General features: G+C 35.1%; 2 protein-coding genes across 6 annotated transcripts in view; one reads left to right on the forward strand and one right to left on the reverse strand.

Annotated features, from left to right (window-relative positions):
- ANKRD28 (ankyrin repeat domain 28) overlaps window positions 1-18749 on the reverse strand; it is a 207647-nt gene that overhangs the window by 146524 nt on the left and 42374 nt on the right. For 3 of the 5 annotated variants that reach the window (XM_053600597.1, XM_053600600.1, XM_053600598.1), the window contains exon 2: window positions 18135-18207. The exons of the other annotated variants lie outside the window; for them this stretch is intronic. In XM_053600597.1, the coding sequence (XP_053456572.1) occupies window positions 18135-18152 (18 nt within the window). In that variant the 5' untranslated portion in view covers window positions 18153-18207. The remainder of the gene's footprint in view (window positions 1-18134; window positions 18208-18749) is intronic. 5 annotated transcript variants of the gene reach the window in all.
- Window positions 2668-3242, forward strand: LOC128592605 (60S ribosomal protein L21-like). Its single transcript, XM_053600612.1, has one exon. It carries the CDS (start codon window positions 2678-2680, stop codon window positions 3158-3160), a length of 483 nt encoding a protein of 160 aa, XP_053456587.1. The 5' UTR covers window positions 2668-2677; the 3' UTR covers window positions 3161-3242.

Genomic DNA, 18749 nt, shown 5'->3' on the forward strand with positions numbered 1-18749 from the left:
TTTCTTAAACGTAAAGATATTTTTAAGATTTTTCTAACAATTTCTAAATTTCAGTAAATTCAATCAATTATGATTCATATTTTTAAAGTGAAAAATAAAAATTCCACAATGTAGAAATCATAAGTAGACTCATTTAAATTTTCACTGAAGAAATTAAATACTCTTACCATCTAGATATGGAATAAAGCCTTAAAAATGTGTTAAACAGCTACAAGAAACAATTGTCTTTGGTCCTGAATCATCTTTATGTCTAAAGGGCCATAACATATGCCACAAAACAAACAAACAAACCCCAAAGAATCTCTCTCCCTATAAAATAATTTTTCCAAAGCCACAAATGAGTGTCAAAACCAATAATTTTATAGTTGGCTTTTTCCTCCTTTGTTTATACTCAACAATGAGGATATTTCCCAATAGAAAACTTATAAAGAAAATAACCATGGTTCCCCTTTTGTGTTATTTTATTAACTAGTATTTTAATTAATAAACATAATAATTTTTAAACATTTGGTATGCTAGGTGCTGTACATTTTAATCTAATATGATGAATAATTTCACTATATTCTTATAGTACTAGAGGAAAAAAACCCAGGAATGAATTATTTTACCCAAAGTTATACAAATTAGTAAAGTTGTATCTAATTCCCCAACACATGCTCTTTCTAATCTATTCTGCTCCCACTGAGTACACACACCCTCTCTCCAGATCTTTGCAACCTATAAAACTAGCTTGTAAAAGTGATCTTAACAGTTAACAAGTAACCTATAACGGTTATGAAAAGTTTAAGTAAAAAAAGACTATATGAATTATTAAAAAAACAAATTATTTTTAACCAGTTATTCCACAGCTAGTCTTAGCTCACATGTTTATTAATCAAACCATAAAAAGGAAAAAATAACCCAGCATGATACAGATACTTAAGAATGCAGAATTTGGGCGGTGCCTGTGCCTCAGTGGGTAGGGTACCGACCCCACATAATGAGGGTGGCGAATTCGAACCCAGCCCCAGCCAAACTGCAACAAAAAAATAGACGGGCGTTGTGATGGGCGCCTGTAGTCCCAGCTTCTCAGGAGGTTGAGGGAAGAGAATCGCCCAAGCCCAGGAACTAGAGGTTGCTGTGAGCTGTGAGGCCACAGCACTCTACCAAGGGTGACAAAATGGGTCTGTCTCAAAAAAAAAAAAAAAAAAAAAAAACAGAATGTAAGAGCAAAAAAAATCAAAAGCTATAGAATATCAATTCCTAAAAGAAACTATAACCCCAGCTTATGTGTACCAAGATTACTAAAATATGCTAACAATTCACTAGTGGTATTTTAAAACATATAATGCTTTCAATCCAAATTAAAGATATGCAAATGTTTTAACATACATAAATAGTAATCTCCACATGGCTGAACCAAAAATATTTTAATATCTGAAATACGTTAAAATGAAACCACTATAGTAACAATATCCTATATTCTGTCTTCGGAATCCCTACCCCCACTCCACCAAAGCAGAATCTTTTATATAGACAATCTTAACTTGTTCCAAAGTATCTAGTACTTAAATGCACCCCTTAAGACTTAAACAGGTATATCTTGTTTCTTGTTCTAAGTCTACCTCCATACTTAGGTCTTTCCCAACCAGAAAGTAAGCTCCTTGAAGGTAGGGACTGTGTTACATACATATTTTCTTCCACTTTCTTCCATCTGTAATAGTTTTATTGAAATGAATTCTGTTATGTCAGACTCTGGAATAGGGTAGCAGAATTGTTAAAAAAAAAAAAAAGAAAAAGAGGGAGTGTTGATACACATATAAACAAAAACCATAGGTGGCATTAAGGGGCAACAAGTTGAGTCTGACACCTTTAATAAATGAACTAAAATTCAGAAGTTGACAGGACATAAAACAAAGATATAACGTGATGGCTAAAAGAAAGGGCTTGGGAATCAGCCTACCTGAAGTTCAAATTCTGAGTCTAGCTCAAATCTTGATTCTATCATTTCCTAGATGTATCCCTGGGCAAGCTACTTAAATTCCATGAGCTTAAATTTCTGCGCACACACAAGAGAATAAATCTCTAGTGAGTTTTATTAAGGAGAAATACAGTAATACCACAGTGATTCAGAGTATAGGCTTTGTAGTCAAATTGTGTGCAGTTCTAATCCAGGCTTCCTATTAACTAAGCTAACCCCTTGACCTTGAATAAGTTATTAAGTTCTCTGTATTCAGTATCTATTAAATGACATTAACAGAATCTACTTCACAGTGCTGTAAAGTTTAAACAAGATAAGATAGACATCTGAGGTAGCTGAATGATGTCAGTAAATGTATGTGAAGCCAGTAAATGAATAAGAGGTAATTCAGACCAGTGGCTGAAGTTCCCACCTTCAGTTACTAGTTCTAGGTCTCTAGAAGACTGCAAAAAGCTTGTTTTAGACTCTAGTAACCAGACAAATGTTATTGGGGGGAGGAAACAGTAAACTCAGGCAAGAAGGTCTACAAGTTTTCTATTCTTCCACACTCACTGTATTTTACAGTTTGGGGAAAGTAAAGGGTAGAAATTCCTGGGCCATGGTATATTATAAAATCATGATAAATGAAAAAATACTAAGAGAAACACTTCATTTTTAATTATTTAAATCAGCAGCAGCCTTTCGGCCAGAGATGTCATCTTCCAGTAATTCACCAAAATGACAAACACAAAAGGAAAGAGGAGAGGTACCCGATGCATGTTCTCTAGGCCTTTTAGAAAACATGGAGTTGTTCCTTTGGCCACATATATGTGCATCTACAAGAAAGGTGATATTGTAGACATCAAGGGAATCGGTACTGTTCAAAAAGGCATGCCACACAAATGTTACCATGGCAAAACTGGAAGAGTTTACAGTGTTACCCAGCATGCTGTTGGCATTGTTGTAAACAAACAAGTTAAGGGCAAGAGCCTCGCAAAGAGGATTAATGTGCGTATTGAGCACATTAAGCACTCTAAGAGCCGAGATAGCTTCCTGAAACGTGTGAAGGAAAATGATCAGAAAAAGAAGGAAGCCAAAGAGAAAGGTACCTGGGTTCAACTGAAGTGCCAGCCTGCGCCACCCAGAGAAGCCCACTTTGTGAGAACTAACGGAAAGGAGCCTGAGCTCCTAGAACCCATTCCCTGTGAATTCATGGCATAATAAGCATATAACATAGCACACAGGAGTACTAGTGAACCCATGTTTTTAAGAACAAGAACCTATTTATTCCCCATGAGCTCATGGCATATATGTGTACACAAGATAACCAATAGTCCCCATGTAACAGTGATACAAGGTGCTGGGACCTATTTCCCACGAATTCAAAAGTCAATCAACACTTTGTCACATTAAATGGCAAGGTGCCTCCCTGAGCTGCTGGAACCTCTTTCCCTATGAATTCATGGCATGGTAGATACAAATAATAGCATAAAAATGTTTCTTGTTCATTCACTACAAGTGTGGTTCCCCCCCCCCAAAGAAGTATTAAAGCAAATTTTAACGTGTCCTAAAAAAAAAAACAAAAAAAATCAGCAGCAGCAGATAGGCCTGTAAAGGAACTCACATCTTAAAGGAAAGGGAGAGATGCAAATAACTATTTAAGAAATTAAAAAAGGGGGCGGCGCCTGTGGCTCAGTGCGCAGGGCGCCAGACCCATATGCCGAGGGTAGCGGGTTTGGACCCAGCCCCGGCCAAACTGCAACAGAAAAATAGCCAGGCATTGTGGCACGCGCCTGTAGTCCCAGCTGCTCAGGAGGCTGAGGCAAGAGAATCGCGTAAGCCCAAGAGTCAGAGGTTGCTGTGAACCGTGTGACGCCACAGCACTCTACCCGAGGGCGGTACAGTGAGACTCTTTCTCTACAAAAAAAAAAAGAAATTAAAAAAGGAGAAAGTACTTCAGATGAAAAATCACTGACAAAACTATGTAAAGTATAAGCTCAATATTTTTTTTCGAGTTAAAAAAATAGCACAAGGATGTGGTTTTGATTTTAGATATTTATTTTTTTAGGCCATATTAAATTCAGTTTTAAATAAACTAACAAGTTCAACCCTGACAACTTTATCATCATTCCATTCTTTATACTAAAATGTATCCTATCAAGAGCTTATTCCTACTATTAATAGAGTCACATAATAGTTAAACTAGTTTAAGCCTTCATTTTACTGAAGGTACTAAATAAAATGAAGATACTATAATTAAAAAAGCTTAATTAAGGCTCTGAAAGATTATTTCTAGGTTCCTAACTTTGTTACACCACAATTTTTTTTCACACAAACGATTTTCTTCCCTTCTGCATCAAGATTCACTCTCAACCTCACCTCATCTCTTCTCTTACATATCTGTAAGCTTCCCAATGAATAAAATACTTTACTTAGGTAGGAGAAAGTGGCTACTGTGTCCCAAGTGCCAAGTTTGTGGTGAAAGACAGGAAGTGGGTTCAAACCACGTTTCAGAGAACTTTTCTGGTAGATCAAGAATCCTGAACAATCTTCTTGAGCTATGCTTCATCTATCCATATACTTTATGGAAACAAAGTCTTATGAATAGAGTTAAAAGAAAATGAAATGGACAGTGAGGGGAAGGAAAAAAAAAATCAAGAGAAATAGCTGCATTCTAGGCTGTAGGTCCTAATTTATGAAACTATATGATTAGTAGAGCCACTCTAAGAAAGTCAACTATGCTGTATTTAAAACATAATGAACCCCAAATCCTCAAAATAGATCAGATTTAATGCTATACATGTCATATATTTATAATTTTTTAAAAGGTTTACGCAATCACATTTCCAGAACTGCTAATAACTAAAGTTATGTGAAAATCCCAACTGGTTTGATCCCACCAGTACGTTACAATGGTAATAATAAATTGTTAATCCCTTGAATATTAATATACTCTACAGATTGTTGGCATACATTAATATTACACACCTTCTTTGCAAAGACCCATATTTTGTAACCACTCTTTCATTCTCCCACTGAACTAAAAATGGTCAGCTTTTAGGTAAGCACAGAGCTTCAGAAACTAAAGACTATGTTTCTCAGCCTCCCTTGTAGGTAGGAGCAGTTCTTTTTTTTGTAGAGACAGAGTCTCACTGTACTGCCCTCGGGTAGAGTGCCGTGGCATCACACAGCTCACAGCAATCTCTAACTCTTGGGCTTACGCGATTCTCTTGCCTCAGCCTCCCGAGCAGCTGGGACTACAGGCGCCCGCCACAACGCCCGGCTATTTTTTTTTGTTGCAGTTTGGCCGGGGCTGGGTTTGAACCCACCACCCTTGGCATATGGGACCAGCAGTTCTGATCAGCATTTTAATCAGAGACGTTATGTGGCTTCCGGCAAACTCCCTTAAAGGCCACCCAACAGGTGTATATGTAGCCTGTTTCCAAGAACACAGATGATTGGCTGCCATCACAACCAAGTGAAACTATAAGGTTACAAATGAACTGGGTCCTTGAAGACTTCGTGGACTAGAACTATCACAGTAGTGCTGGTCTGCCTGCTTTTTGACTTTTATGTTAAAAATAAAAGTAATTTTATGTCTCTGGTACTTACAAACAAACCTATCTAAGTGATAGTCTTATTTTGCCTTTATTTATCTACGAATGGGCATATATCCTTCCAGCCTTGCTCTTCTATAATCCATTATAGCTCCAGTATAGCTCAGCTACTTAAATTTTCAATCGAGTAAAATGAATTAGAAACACTAGCTGTAACAAACTGTACTAAAAACAGTAAATGATAAGAAATCAGCTTGGAAAACAAGTGAAAGAAAATCAGAATAGGGAAAAGAAAAGTTAGCACAAATATTTTTAATGAATCTTCAGCCACCATTGGTAAGTACTATTATCTAATTTATTAATGGAAAACAGAGCCTTGGTATCATCCAATCACTTACCCACCCCACCCCCACTTATTTAGTATTGTGCCAAGCTGAGAAAACACAATTTCGAATAAATAGTCATACCTTGTTCTAATAGAACTTACACACAAATAAATACCATGTAACAGCAAACCAATAAACTCTAGAAAGAAAAAACTTCTGAAGAGCAAAGAACCAAAGGCAGGCCCTTGTGGCTAGAGCAAAGAAACATGAGAGACAGTAGCACATGTCGCTGGGAAATATAAAATTTATATTTGTATTAAGTGACTGAAAACTCGTTCAAGATTTTTAAGTTAGGCAATCATGATATGCTTTATGCTTTAAAAAGACTGTGTGGCTTTAGTGTGAAGAATAGATTAAAGGGGTATAACAATGGAAGCCAAAGGACTCGTTAAGAGACTATTAACAGTAATCCAATAGAGTGATTTGAAGGAGTAATCCAACAGAGTGATTTGAACTAGGATGCTGAATATATAGATGGGGAGATAGAGACATATTTCACCAATTGGATTTATAGGACCTTCTAATGAAGGAGAAGATGAAAATGACAACTCCCTTTGGACTTTTTTCTATTTCCAAACTTACATAGTGAAGAAAGTGACTTGTATCAATACTAAGGTTCCTTTCAAATTCTAAAAGTCTGTTTTAAATCTTAACCCAAGCCCGTATTCTTAGTATTTACTGTAATGATTTCAAAATGAAGTGTTAACAATTTCAAAATTGCCTAAATCTAGGTAAATACTAAAAAGTTCATAAAGAATGGTGAGACCTAGTTCAATTCACTAAACATTTCATATTCGTATTTCTACTATGCATGCCATGCTAAGGAATTACAAAGTATCACACTGATCTTATGTAATTTAAACAGGGCACTATATTACACACAAAAATATTTAATTAGTACAATGTAAGGACCTAAAAGATACTAAAGGCAGTATATACTGAAGGCCTAAATGCTAGGTATAGACTCTACTTGCCACAATTTCTGTCATGGGAAAGAGTGCAGCATATAAATTTATTAATTGTCAATGACATATAAAGATACCTCTGGCTACTCTAATAAAAGAAAAACAATGTTTTTCTAAAACTATCCATAAACTTCATCAGTATTTTTTTCTGTGGAAAAACTGGAAAGATGGGTTTCTCAAAGAAATCAATGGTATACTATTTAGAACACCTCATATAACACCTCTAGATTATATTTTTGAGAAAATGGTTGAAAATCTAAAACTTTTATTTATAATACATGAATAAATGTTTAGCTATCCAAAGCTTTTATCTGTAAGGTCTAACAGAGGTGTCTAGTCGTTTTTCTCTGCTGCACATTAGAAGAGTTGTCTTGAGCCACACACCAAAACTAATGAAAATTGATAGGGGGGAGAAAAAAAACAAAAACAAAAACAGGTCCGGGCATAATTTTTGTAATATCCGCCCCATGGATGGATAAGCAAAAAACTACTCACTTAACCCAAACACTCCTGGTAGAAGAAATACAAACAAAGCTGCATGCATATATTTAAATTTTCTAATAACTACATTTTTTAAAAAAAGTAAAACAAAACTGGTAAAATTAATTTTAACATTTATATAACCCAAAATATTCACAATATTATTTCAACTTGCAATCAATAGTTATGTTACATTTTTAACGAAGTCCTCAAAATTTGTTGTATATTTCACATTTATAGCATATCTCAACATGCACATTAGATTTTCACTGGAAACAACTCACCTGTATTAGATTTCATAAAATTTACAGTGTGCCCAAATTGTTCCAATCATACTTGTAAGTTTTCCAGGAACTCAAATATTTTAAGTTTATGTTCCTTTTCTCTGTCAAGAGCAGGTTGATTAATTAAAGGGAAGTGCCAGAGCTGATAGTGACCATATTTTAGGTTTTTACAGGAATTTTGTAAAGAAGGAATAAATTGAGCAATTGCTAAAGAAGGTTTTCTTTTTTTTAAAGGTTAAAGATTAAGATGAATATTATGGAAGGCTAATGAACTTGCTTTTCAAAAAGGTCAGATGTAGGAAACAGGAATAGCTAATGACAGAAGATCACAAAGATGTGGGAAAAGGGGTAATATAACAGTGGAAAAATATCTTGTGTTATGAACCTTCTTCCTCTGAAATAAGAGGGAAGGGTTGTGTGGGTAAGTTAATAGGTGAAAAAGAACAGATTAAGTTGAAAAAGAAGGAGTGATCATAGTGTCTAGGGTGGATAAGAACAAAGAAAAGTGAAGATAGCCTTCAACAGATAAATTGTAGGATATAGTCACTAGAGTGGTTAGAGCCAAGTAGAGATGACCACTGGTGAGGAGACTGCTAAATAGTTAAGCATGATGTTCAAAATGTCACCCATGAAGAAATGCAATCCCCTGGATGACTGAAACAAATGTGATCCAGATGTGGAACTGGAGAGTGAGATTTGACAGATGATAGCAACAATAAATATGATAAAAGGGTCACCTAGCCAGATGGCATGTGCCTCCAAAGAAGGAAGATTTATATAGGTAGACAGACTAGTAACATTTTAAGCCTATACGAGGGAGGGACTAAAATGCTGTCCTCCTCCCCCGATGCCACAACACACACATAGGCATTCCCAAAATATACCCAATATGAGCAAAGGAACAGCTAACACTTGAGAAGATTTCTGCAAAAGCATGCATTTATACAATCATATTTCAAGAATAGACTTTTGGAGGAAGTATAGTTATATATAAGAACTTAAGGTTTAAATCAATATTTAGATGACTATTTTCAGATCTGAGTCTTCAAAGAACTTAATTATTGTTATTTCCTTTCAAAAGAGTAAACACAAAAAAACAACAAACCTTACATAAGCTAACCTGTGTTATTAGAATATACCTAAGTCAAAACTAAGAAAAAAGGGGGAAAAATTACTCTATTAGCAAGTATATAGTACTGTATTTAAGTAATATTTAAGTTTTTTTTTTAAATTTTGGGGGGAGGGGAACCATTGAGGGTACAAAGAACCAGTTTACACTGCTTAACATTTGTTATGTAAAGTCCCTCTTATAATTGTGTCTCACCCCCAAGAGTGTGTCATACACCATGACCTCACACCCCCTCCTTCCTTTCCTCTCTCCCTCCCTCCCTCATTCCCCCACCATGTATTAGCATCAATTGTCCTCCTATCATAACTGAGTACATTGGATTCTTGCTTTTCCATTCTTGTGATGCTTTACTAAGAAGAATGTGTTTCAACTCTATCCAGGTTAATACAAAAGATGTAAAGTCACCGTCTTTTTTAGTGGCTCAATAGTACTCCATGGTATACATATACCACAGCTTGTTAAACCATTCCTGGATTGGTGGGCAACACACGGCTGGTCGGACTGTAAACTAATACAACCTTTGTGGAAGAAAGTATGGAGAATCCTCAAAGAACTCAAATTAGATCTCCCATTTTATCCTTCAATCCATTAGTGGACATCTACCCAGAAGAAAAAAAATCATTTTATCATAAGGATATCTGCACTACACTATTTATCACAGCTCAGTTTATAATTGCCAAATAGCAATATTTTTTAAAGTTTGATTTTCTTCATATTTTTGATTACTTTGAGAAGTAGTATAAGGGCTAGGCATGGTGGCATTGTCGTTTTTTTTTTTTAAGTTGTATTACTTTTGAACAAACTATTCAATCTGTCCCTTTGTAGTATAATTCTTTAGTCAGGATTTATGTGATTAGCAGTATCCCTGACCTATGATTTATATTCTATCTGCCCAGGATAAACACATTCTTTAAAATCAATTATATTATTGTTTCCATAGTTAACTATCTTTCAGCAACTGTATTAAAGACAATTTAGTCCCCCTTTTACAAATCAGTACAGTATAAAATTTTTATTTTAAACAAACTGAATTTTTGCCTTTAAAAAAAAAGACTAAGGAAGGATTATCTGCAATTCATTCTAGTTTCTACAATGTGGTGACAATTGTGTAAATACAGTATCAAGTCACTGTACTTTAAAAGCTGAAGGGAGAAAATATTCAACTTAAAAATAAGTTGCTATGGTTACACAATGCTTACCTTTATAAGCAATAATTACATGAGATGCCCAAGGAATTCCCACACGTACAGTAAGATCAGTATCTGAAGTAAACACTGGTTATTTCACATATAAATTGAAACAGACTGGATATGTTACTTCTGTTTCAAAGTAGCTATCATTTGGGAAACTCTAAACAAAATGATTCATGTCTTTCTGAAACACAGAAGGGTGGAGATAGTGAACATAACTATTTTAAAATCCAAGTAATGACCCATAGTTTAGAACATTTTTCATATTGTCATTCATTTTAACAAAGAATGCTATAATTTTTACACAGCAACTTCTATTGTTGAAAGAAGGAAAGTGTTTCTAATATGTTACAAATGTGGAATTTTTTTGCATAGATATTTGTGCCCTTGATAAACTTAAAAAAAAAAAAAAAGCCATGCTCATAACTTAATGTTAATTCAGAGAAAAATGTCAATCCCTTAAATGTAGTCAATTTTAAACTTTTATTTCCTTTTTTTTTTTTTTTTTTTGTAGAGACAGAGTCTCACTTTATGGCCCTCGGTAGAGTGCCGTGGCCTCACACAGCTCACAGCAACCTCCAACTCCTGGGCTTAAGCGATTCTCTTGCCTCAGCCTCCCAAGTAGCTGGGACTACAGGTGCCTGCCACAACGCCCGGCTATTTTTTGGTTGCAGTTTGGCCGGGGCCGGGTTTGAACCCGCCACCCTTGGTATATGGGGCCGGCGCCTTACTGACTGAGCCACAGGTGCTGCCCAATTTTAAACTTTTAAATGTAAAGAAGAGGCCCTGTCAGAACTGATAACTAGCCTATTCCTGACTAAGTGGGTTGCTAAACCTACAAACCTTATGTATTAGAGAAATTGTGATAATACTCAGAATATCCAGAATTGCGAGGATACTTCTGAAACTTGTAACCCAAATAATTCTGATCTTAAAATTATGAGATCCACATTTATATCTTAATAAGTCTTCCACAAAATATGTAATGGGTTATTAAGTATATTTGTTCTTTAATATTAAAGCTATCTTAAATTGAAAATACTTTATAAAGTAACATGTTACATTCAACTGGCTTAAACAATAAAAGGAATTATCATCACAAATAGCAAGAATCAAAACAAGGTGACGTTAGGCTGATTAATTCAGTTACTCAATACTACACCATATATGACCCAGCCTCCTTTCAGCTTTTTCCTCTGTCAGACTCAGCATGAACCCGAGGATAACTTTCCTTATAGTCACAAGATACTTACCATACCCAATGGCATCATATCAAACACACATTATTGTACAACAGAAGCGGGAGTTTCCTATGTGTTTCCCTTTTTAGGTACATGGAAGACTTTACTAGAAGCTCTACACGCTGACTTTCTCTAACATGCAAAGGGCCAGGCTCAGGTCATATCTCTTCCCAAACAAAGCAATACTAGGCAAAAAAAAGTACAATTAGCTTAGAGTAGTCAGGATTTCCCAGTTACAGTGGACATCCTAACAAAACTTAGGCATGCAAGAAGGAAGAGGGTAATGGCCAGGAAGGAGACAACCAACAGATGCTACGAGGTACTATACAGAAAACAAAAACCAGGACATTTTCTTACAGTAGTTTAATTTTCCCATCATTATGAATTAATCACAACATAACTCAGACTGGAATATACTTTAAAAGCCCTAGAGACATTTCAAAGGGGGGAGGGATCAGTAATCAGTAATCCACCTTAAAATAGGCTAAAATCACTTTGTAAATGGCTACTGACAAGAAAACTGTGAAACTTACTAAAACTGTATGCTTCAGAAATTTTACTATTACACCTTGGTTTGGGCCAGTAAAAATTATAAGTTTTACTTCCAAATGTTTCCTACTAATCCCACTTTTCTCCTCTGTGAAAAGCAAAGCTAATTACCAGACAGGGCAGATCACATCTCAAGTAATGAAACTAGAACAAATTCAAGGAAAGCCACCAGGATAAAGGAAATCTAAAAACCATTCCAGTAAGGGCTGATAAAGCTGAATATGTTTTATCTGAAAAGAGTCAGTATGAGCATTACAGATTCAAAATATTAGAAGTGCTGTCACTGTGAAGAGATATTAAACTGCATAGCTCTAAAGATAAGAACTAGGATCAATTAATAACACAGAAAACAAAATCTGGTTCAATATCAGACAGTACTTTTATCCAGCATTTTTTAAAATCAGGAGACATAATAAGGAGGGCCACTCTTACGGGTAGTAATAAACATTCCAGGTAACCTGAATAGCTACTATGGTAGTAAGCGCTTTATGCATACTCACTTAATTGTTAACATTCCTGCAAAGCAGTTTTTAATCCAAATTACACAGAAAAAAATCTGAGTTGGACTAGTTGAATACTAGAAATCACAACTAGTAAGGGAAACTGGATTCTATCCCAGTCCCATCCGCCTCCAAAGTCCAGCTCTTCCCACATATCACTAACCTAAGAGAGCAGTTGTGTTAAGGATGCAAACAGGATTTCTGAGCTGGTTAGAACCAAGTATCATCTGATTTGAAGTCCTCTTCAACATTAAGTTGCTAAAAATGAAACATTACTTCTTTCCAATACTTCCTAACAAGTTGAATTTTCACATCTATTCTTCCATTGGTTCCTCATAGCAATGATCTAAAATAAGTAAGCTAAAGGGGCATTATCCTCTGGGCATTCTATGGGAAACAAAGGAGAATCCTCTCAACTTGTCTGCTTTACCTCCAAAAATATTTGTATTTCTAAGTTTTTCCCTGTGATCTTTCATTTATTCAATAGTCATTTACTAAACACTTCTTACAGAGTGGGTACCAAATCTCCATGATTTTGTAGTCTAATGGGAAGACTCCATAGTTGCAGAGGAAAATTATTATTCACAAATGTATCCATCTCCTTGTAGGCCTAACTTTACCAATTTTCATTCCTTTCTTACACTGCATAGCTTTGATTTATCCCTCTATTCCTTCATCTGGGCCTAAAGCAAGCTTTCCTGCCTACTCACCAAAATGTCATTCCATTTTTAAAAATTGTTTCAATCTTCTGCAAGCTGGTCTCCTATCCACCCATCAACTAACCTAATGCAAAGTAGTCATTACTCTCGACTACTCTACAATACTGGTCAGCAATGACTCTTATTAAAAATTCCTTCTTTGCTTCCAGAAAATTTTCACTTATTTTTCTAAATTTTCTTTTTTGGTTCCTTTCACTTGACTTTTCTTATACAAAAACTATATGCTTCAGAATATGAAATAGTAAATCAGTAAAATTACACCTTAGTTTTGGCCAGTTAAAATGAAAGTTTTACCTCCAAATGTTTCCAAGAAAAGTATTAGAAAGAAGTAATGCTTCATTTTAGGAACTTAATGTTGAAGAGGACTTCAAATAAGATGATATTTGGTTCTAACCAGCTCAAAATATACTTAAATATACTAGTTTTCTTTTCAACTGCTTTTATCTCATTTCTGGACAATCTCATGTCAAAATTCAACTTATCTCTAGTTCATTGCCCCAAAGCACTCTTTTTCTGAATTCCCCTGTTGGTTAAAAGTAACAGTATCACCATATGCACAGTAGCATTCCCTTAACTTCATCTCCCACTTTTAGTCACCAAGTTCTAATCATTTTTCCTAAAAGCTTCCTGAACACTCTTTCTTCCCAGTGACCTAATTTAAATCCACTTTAGCTCTCACCTAAGCTACTATATCCACCTCCTAACAAATCTCTCAACTTTTGATAATTTTCCCTCTAGTTCTATCCATCCTTGTGGCAGACATAGGTTCTTTCACAAGAATCCCTTCCTTTAAGGAGTGCTTCTAGTCCATAGACTTACAAACAACCTGGGCCTGGCCAGAGTACCACACACCCCTAGCCACATGCCTCGTTTAGGAATGACTAGTACATAACTGCAACAAGACAAAGTCATCCTCAGGACTTTACTTCCTGAGGCTATGGAAAAACTTTTTTCTTTTGGAACTGTGAATAAGGACAGAATCCCAGTATGTGAAACTGACTGCAGGAGAAAATTAAAGATACTTATTTTAAAGGGTGGGGAGGATGAGAAATACATTATCACCAAGTCCTAACCATCCCCCATGATTGGCCAATAAATTTCCTTTTGTGTTTAAGACAGTTTGAGTTGAATTTCCGTCACTGGTAACCAACAGTGCCAATTAACAGTTCTCTATACCAACTGATACTTTTCCAAATTGCAGATAAAATGTTGTGTGTATACTTTTATTTAATCAACTAAAGTTTATTAAAGTACACCATACTAATATGTGAAAGTGGTAGAAGTCTTTATTAATGTGAACTAGACCATGCCTTTTCATGTAGCTGTGTCCTTGTATATTCTATTCCCTCTGCCTAGAATACTTCCCTCTTACTTTCTTATTCACAAAATATACAATAGGGTGGCATAAAATAAGATGGAAAATTAGCCAAATCATGAAGGGCCTTGAATGACAGACACAAAGTATATACACTTAAACTTACAGAAATTTAAGTCAAAAAATGAAAAAATTACACATTTTGGAGGACTCACTATGGATGCAGCACGAAGAGTGACCTAAAAATGAGGTGACCCTAAAGGCAGAGAAAACAATTAGTAGGCTATTGCAATAGTCTAAGCCACAGACCATTTGGGATGGTAAAAGGAGTAAGCTGAGACAACTTCTCTAGGGAAAAAAAAAAAAAAAAAACCAAAGGTGCCAATAGCTATCAATAGCATTGATAAGCCTTTCAAACTCTTAGAATTTCCACTTGCAAGCAAATAATGTGAGGCCTATATGGATTTATCTATCAAAATTTTACTGAAGCATCATTTATAGCAAAAGAATGAAAACTTAAATGCTGAACAAAAGAATGATTTATAATATAGTACACCCGGTACAGTGAAATTGTATCCAATGTTTGGAAACCAAATTTTCAAAGTTTCTAAAAACATAGGATAATATTCATAAAAATGTTACATAGAACACAATACTACGATATATGCAAAATAACTTAATTATGTTAAATAAAGGGTTTTAAAATTTTTTTAAAGTGGCAATAGATCAGTTAAGTCGGAGAGAGGTAGGATTATAGGTTAATTTGCTCACACATTTCTTTTTGTCTGAGTAACATTATTCCTTAGCCATGATCTTTATTTACTAAACTCAATCACTACTTTATAGGTAAGAAAAACAAGATCTAGAGAAGTTAAATGACAAAAGTTCACATTCAAAGAGTTAAGATCAAAATTTGAAAACTGCCTATGTGAAAACTCACTGCCAAGAAGCAAACTTTGTGAGTCTAGAATAGCTGGGCCTTGAAGAAAGACCAAGCAAGGGTGCTGAGACTTTAAACTAGATGGGCTTCAACAAACCTCTAAATTCGTAAGTCAAAAGCTGTAAAATAGCTACTGAGTAAAAGGAGACTACAAGAAGAAGGTAATTTAAAATGCCTGTTCTTACAACTTCATTTTTACCTAAATGCTTCAAAGAACAGAAAGGAAATAAGAGTAAGTTGTTTAGGAACAGTGATGTTCTAGAGTCTATACTTATTTTGCTCTTAAATAAAAAGAGAATATTTTATTACATGAAATTATTACTTCTCTGAATTGAGATCTCCATAATCTTGTTATAATCTCAAACTCTACAGACCTAACAATACCAACAACAAAAGATTATACTAGAAAATACAACCAGGATAGCTCTTAACCAATTTCATTCATGTACAAGGATTTATCCTTTAAAAATATATTTAATTTGCACATTATATCACAAGTATTATGTTCTGCTAGTTTTAATTTGCCTATTTGTATATCCAACTATACCATCATCTGAACTTCATTGTCCTTTACAATAAACTTTCACGATTCCCTTATGTAAATTTAGAAAAGGTTTGCAGTAACCAATGTTAAAGCACCATCCAGTGGCAAAAGATGATAATTACAATTTATACAGCAACAAAGGCAAAAGTTGTTCAACGTTTTGTTGATTCTGCCTTTTCCCCAATGCACATTACCAGAAGAGGGGAATAAATGAGCTATATGATACTGATGGTGTCTGCTACTTCTTACCATTTTCCCAGTCAAATCTTATCCTTACTATCTTACGTTTGGCTTTTTTGTGTCTGTTTTTCTGTCTTGCCCATCCATTATCCAAATGCTTGGCTGAAAACAGAATTAGGATAGTAGCATTTTAAGATTCATCCAAAGCTTTTATTGAGTCAGAGGCTAGAAAATGGTTTATTACAATTAGGAATAAAGTTTGTGTGTGGGGTGATTGCCAGTGGAAGACTAGACACCAATAGCCATTCCCCAGGTAACAACAAATGAGTCATCCTATGTACTTTAAACAAAAAAAAGTATCATTTGGTAGGCAATCTAGATCTTCCTGAAAAACAGTCAAGCAAAGATCCATAATCAGTTGTTTCATACTGAATTCAGAATTTCTAAAGGGATTATGAATCCTGAATGTGATCATATTTACTCCAATTTGAAGAAAATGACAGCTAATAGTGTGTTCCAAATATTTGCTCCTTTCCCACCAGAACACAGATGGGCAAAATCTTTCAATTTCCAATCAAACAGCTTTTTAATCACCACCTCTTCTTTAAAATAAATAAATTAAAAGTTTAATACAACTAAAAACAGATCAGAACAAAAACCCAGGAAGGGTGATTTTTCATTTTGAAACAACTTTGCAACCAATGTACTTAGTATCAGATGGAAGAAAGCTATGCTCATCACTATACCACCAATGCACTTTACTTATTATCAATTGGTATTATTATTTGAGATTCAAGATATAAATAAAAAGTACAGCAGAGTGCAGCTTGGTAATGATCAAAAAAGTTCCTGGGCCATAGTTTTCTTCCTTTATAGTCTACAAACTCTTTCGATATGTCTAAATTTAAATTAGTAGGGTAACAAACAATACAATGATATCAAACAAGCTTATATTTCTTCAATTAGTGCCTTCAGCCCAACATCTTTATGGTTTATGAATTTTAAAAACTACTTTCATTAAAAACACAGGATTCACTCAAATAACTGAGGTTCCCCAGTGATTACTGAGTGGCTGATAATGTTTAACGTGTGCATCACAGAATTTAAAAAGTAGGGCCGAACGCAGCAGCTCACACCTGAAATCCAAGTACTCTGGGAGGCTGAGGTAGATGGAACGCTTGAGCTCAGGAGTTGAGACCAGCCTGAGCAAGAGCAAAACCCTGTCTCTACTAAAAACAGAAAAACTATCCAGATGTAGTAGTGTACACCCAGAGTCCTAGCTACTGAGGCAAGAGGACTGTGCAAGCCCAAGAATTTGAGGTTGCTGTGAGCTATGATGCCATAGTACTCTATACAGGGTTACAAAGTGAGACTCTGTCTCAAAATAAAGAAACAAACAAACAAAAAAAAAATTTAAGAAGAGGGCGGCGCCTGTGGCTCAGTGAATAGGGCGCCGGCCCCATATGCCGAGGGTCGTGGGTTCAAACCCAGCCCCGGCCAAATTGCAACAAAAAAATAGTCAGGCATTGTGGCGGGCGCCTGTAGTCCCAGCTGCTCTGGAGGCTGAGGCAGGAGAATAGCAGAAGCCCAAGAGTTAGAGGTTGCTGTGAGCTGTGTGACATCATGGCACTCTACCCGAGGGCGGTACAGTGAGACTCTGTCTCTACAAAAAAAAAAAAAGAGAGAGAGAATTTAAAAAATTTAAGAAGAGAATGAGGGGTGGCACCTGTGGCTCAAAGGGTAGGGAGCCGGCCCCATATGCCAGAGGTGGTAGGTTCGAACCCAGCCCCAGCAAAAAAAAAAAAAAAAAAAGAATAGAATGAGTCATGAGCAAAGTAATATATACAACTGAACAAATGTATGAAAAAATCTAGTAATTTATTAGTTTTTCAGGACAAAATGAAACTAGTTGCAATACTATTATTTTCAGGTACTTAATACTTTCTTCCCTAAGAGTAATTTTGAATCAGATTTACAAGCAACCCCCCAAAACTCTATCTAAATTATTAATTTGCTATACGAAGTCTTTTTCTAAAACAGGGCCCATTTCTATAAATCAAAATGTCTACAATAAAGGATTTTGCCTGACACTAAGTATTTATTCAGTTATATATAATAGCTAAGTTTAAGTTATGAGGAGGCAGAAACAGCAACAAACTGCTGGATTACAACAGCTACCTATATTACTGCAGAAAGACTACTAGAAAATAACCTACCATAATAGGAATTCCCATACTATTTTCCTCTGGTGGAATCAGTAGCTGTATTGTTTCAATCCCAATCACAGGCCTGTGGCAGAAAACAGATATCAAAAGCAAGAATATGCTGATCCTAGAAATGAAGGGCTAGGTTATAAATAACTAGTGCCTTAAGAAAACAATGAATTACTACATTCAAAAACTTACTTTGGAATTTAGTTTTATCCTTCTATTAAGAAAAAAATACTAGTCTGTGTAGCAAAACTTTTGTTTAGAGGCTTCATACATGAAATAGAATTAGCTTTCCGAAAGAGATTTCAAAAAATGTGATTTGTTTCTTAGAATTGCTAGCAAGAAGTTGCCCTCTTAAATCTTAAACACATATACATACAGGATTTATTTAAACATATTATTTAAACATAATAACATGTCCAACAAAATATAAAATATTCAATCTACATAGTTTTTGAATATGTAAAGCATTCATTTTAGAAACATATAAATTTAAGGAATCACTATAATACCTCCCAAAGACAAATTCTGATAATTAGTTTCCATATATGTACTTTTTAAAAGATTAGAATAATATATAAATATATTATTTAGTAAGCTGGTTCTCCCATCTCTCTCAAC

The sequence above is a fragment of the Nycticebus coucang genome, chromosome 8, assembly GCF_027406575.1.
Source record: "Nycticebus coucang isolate mNycCou1 chromosome 8, mNycCou1.pri, whole genome shotgun sequence".
NCBI classification, from domain to species: domain Eukaryota; kingdom Metazoa; phylum Chordata; class Mammalia; order Primates; family Lorisidae; genus Nycticebus; species Nycticebus coucang.

What these genes read in the sequence shown, in the direction of transcription:
- LOC128592605 (XM_053600612.1), top strand. Translation starts at nt 2,678, where the DNA reads ATGACAAACACAAAAGGAAAGAGGAGAGGTACCCGATGCATGTTCTCT.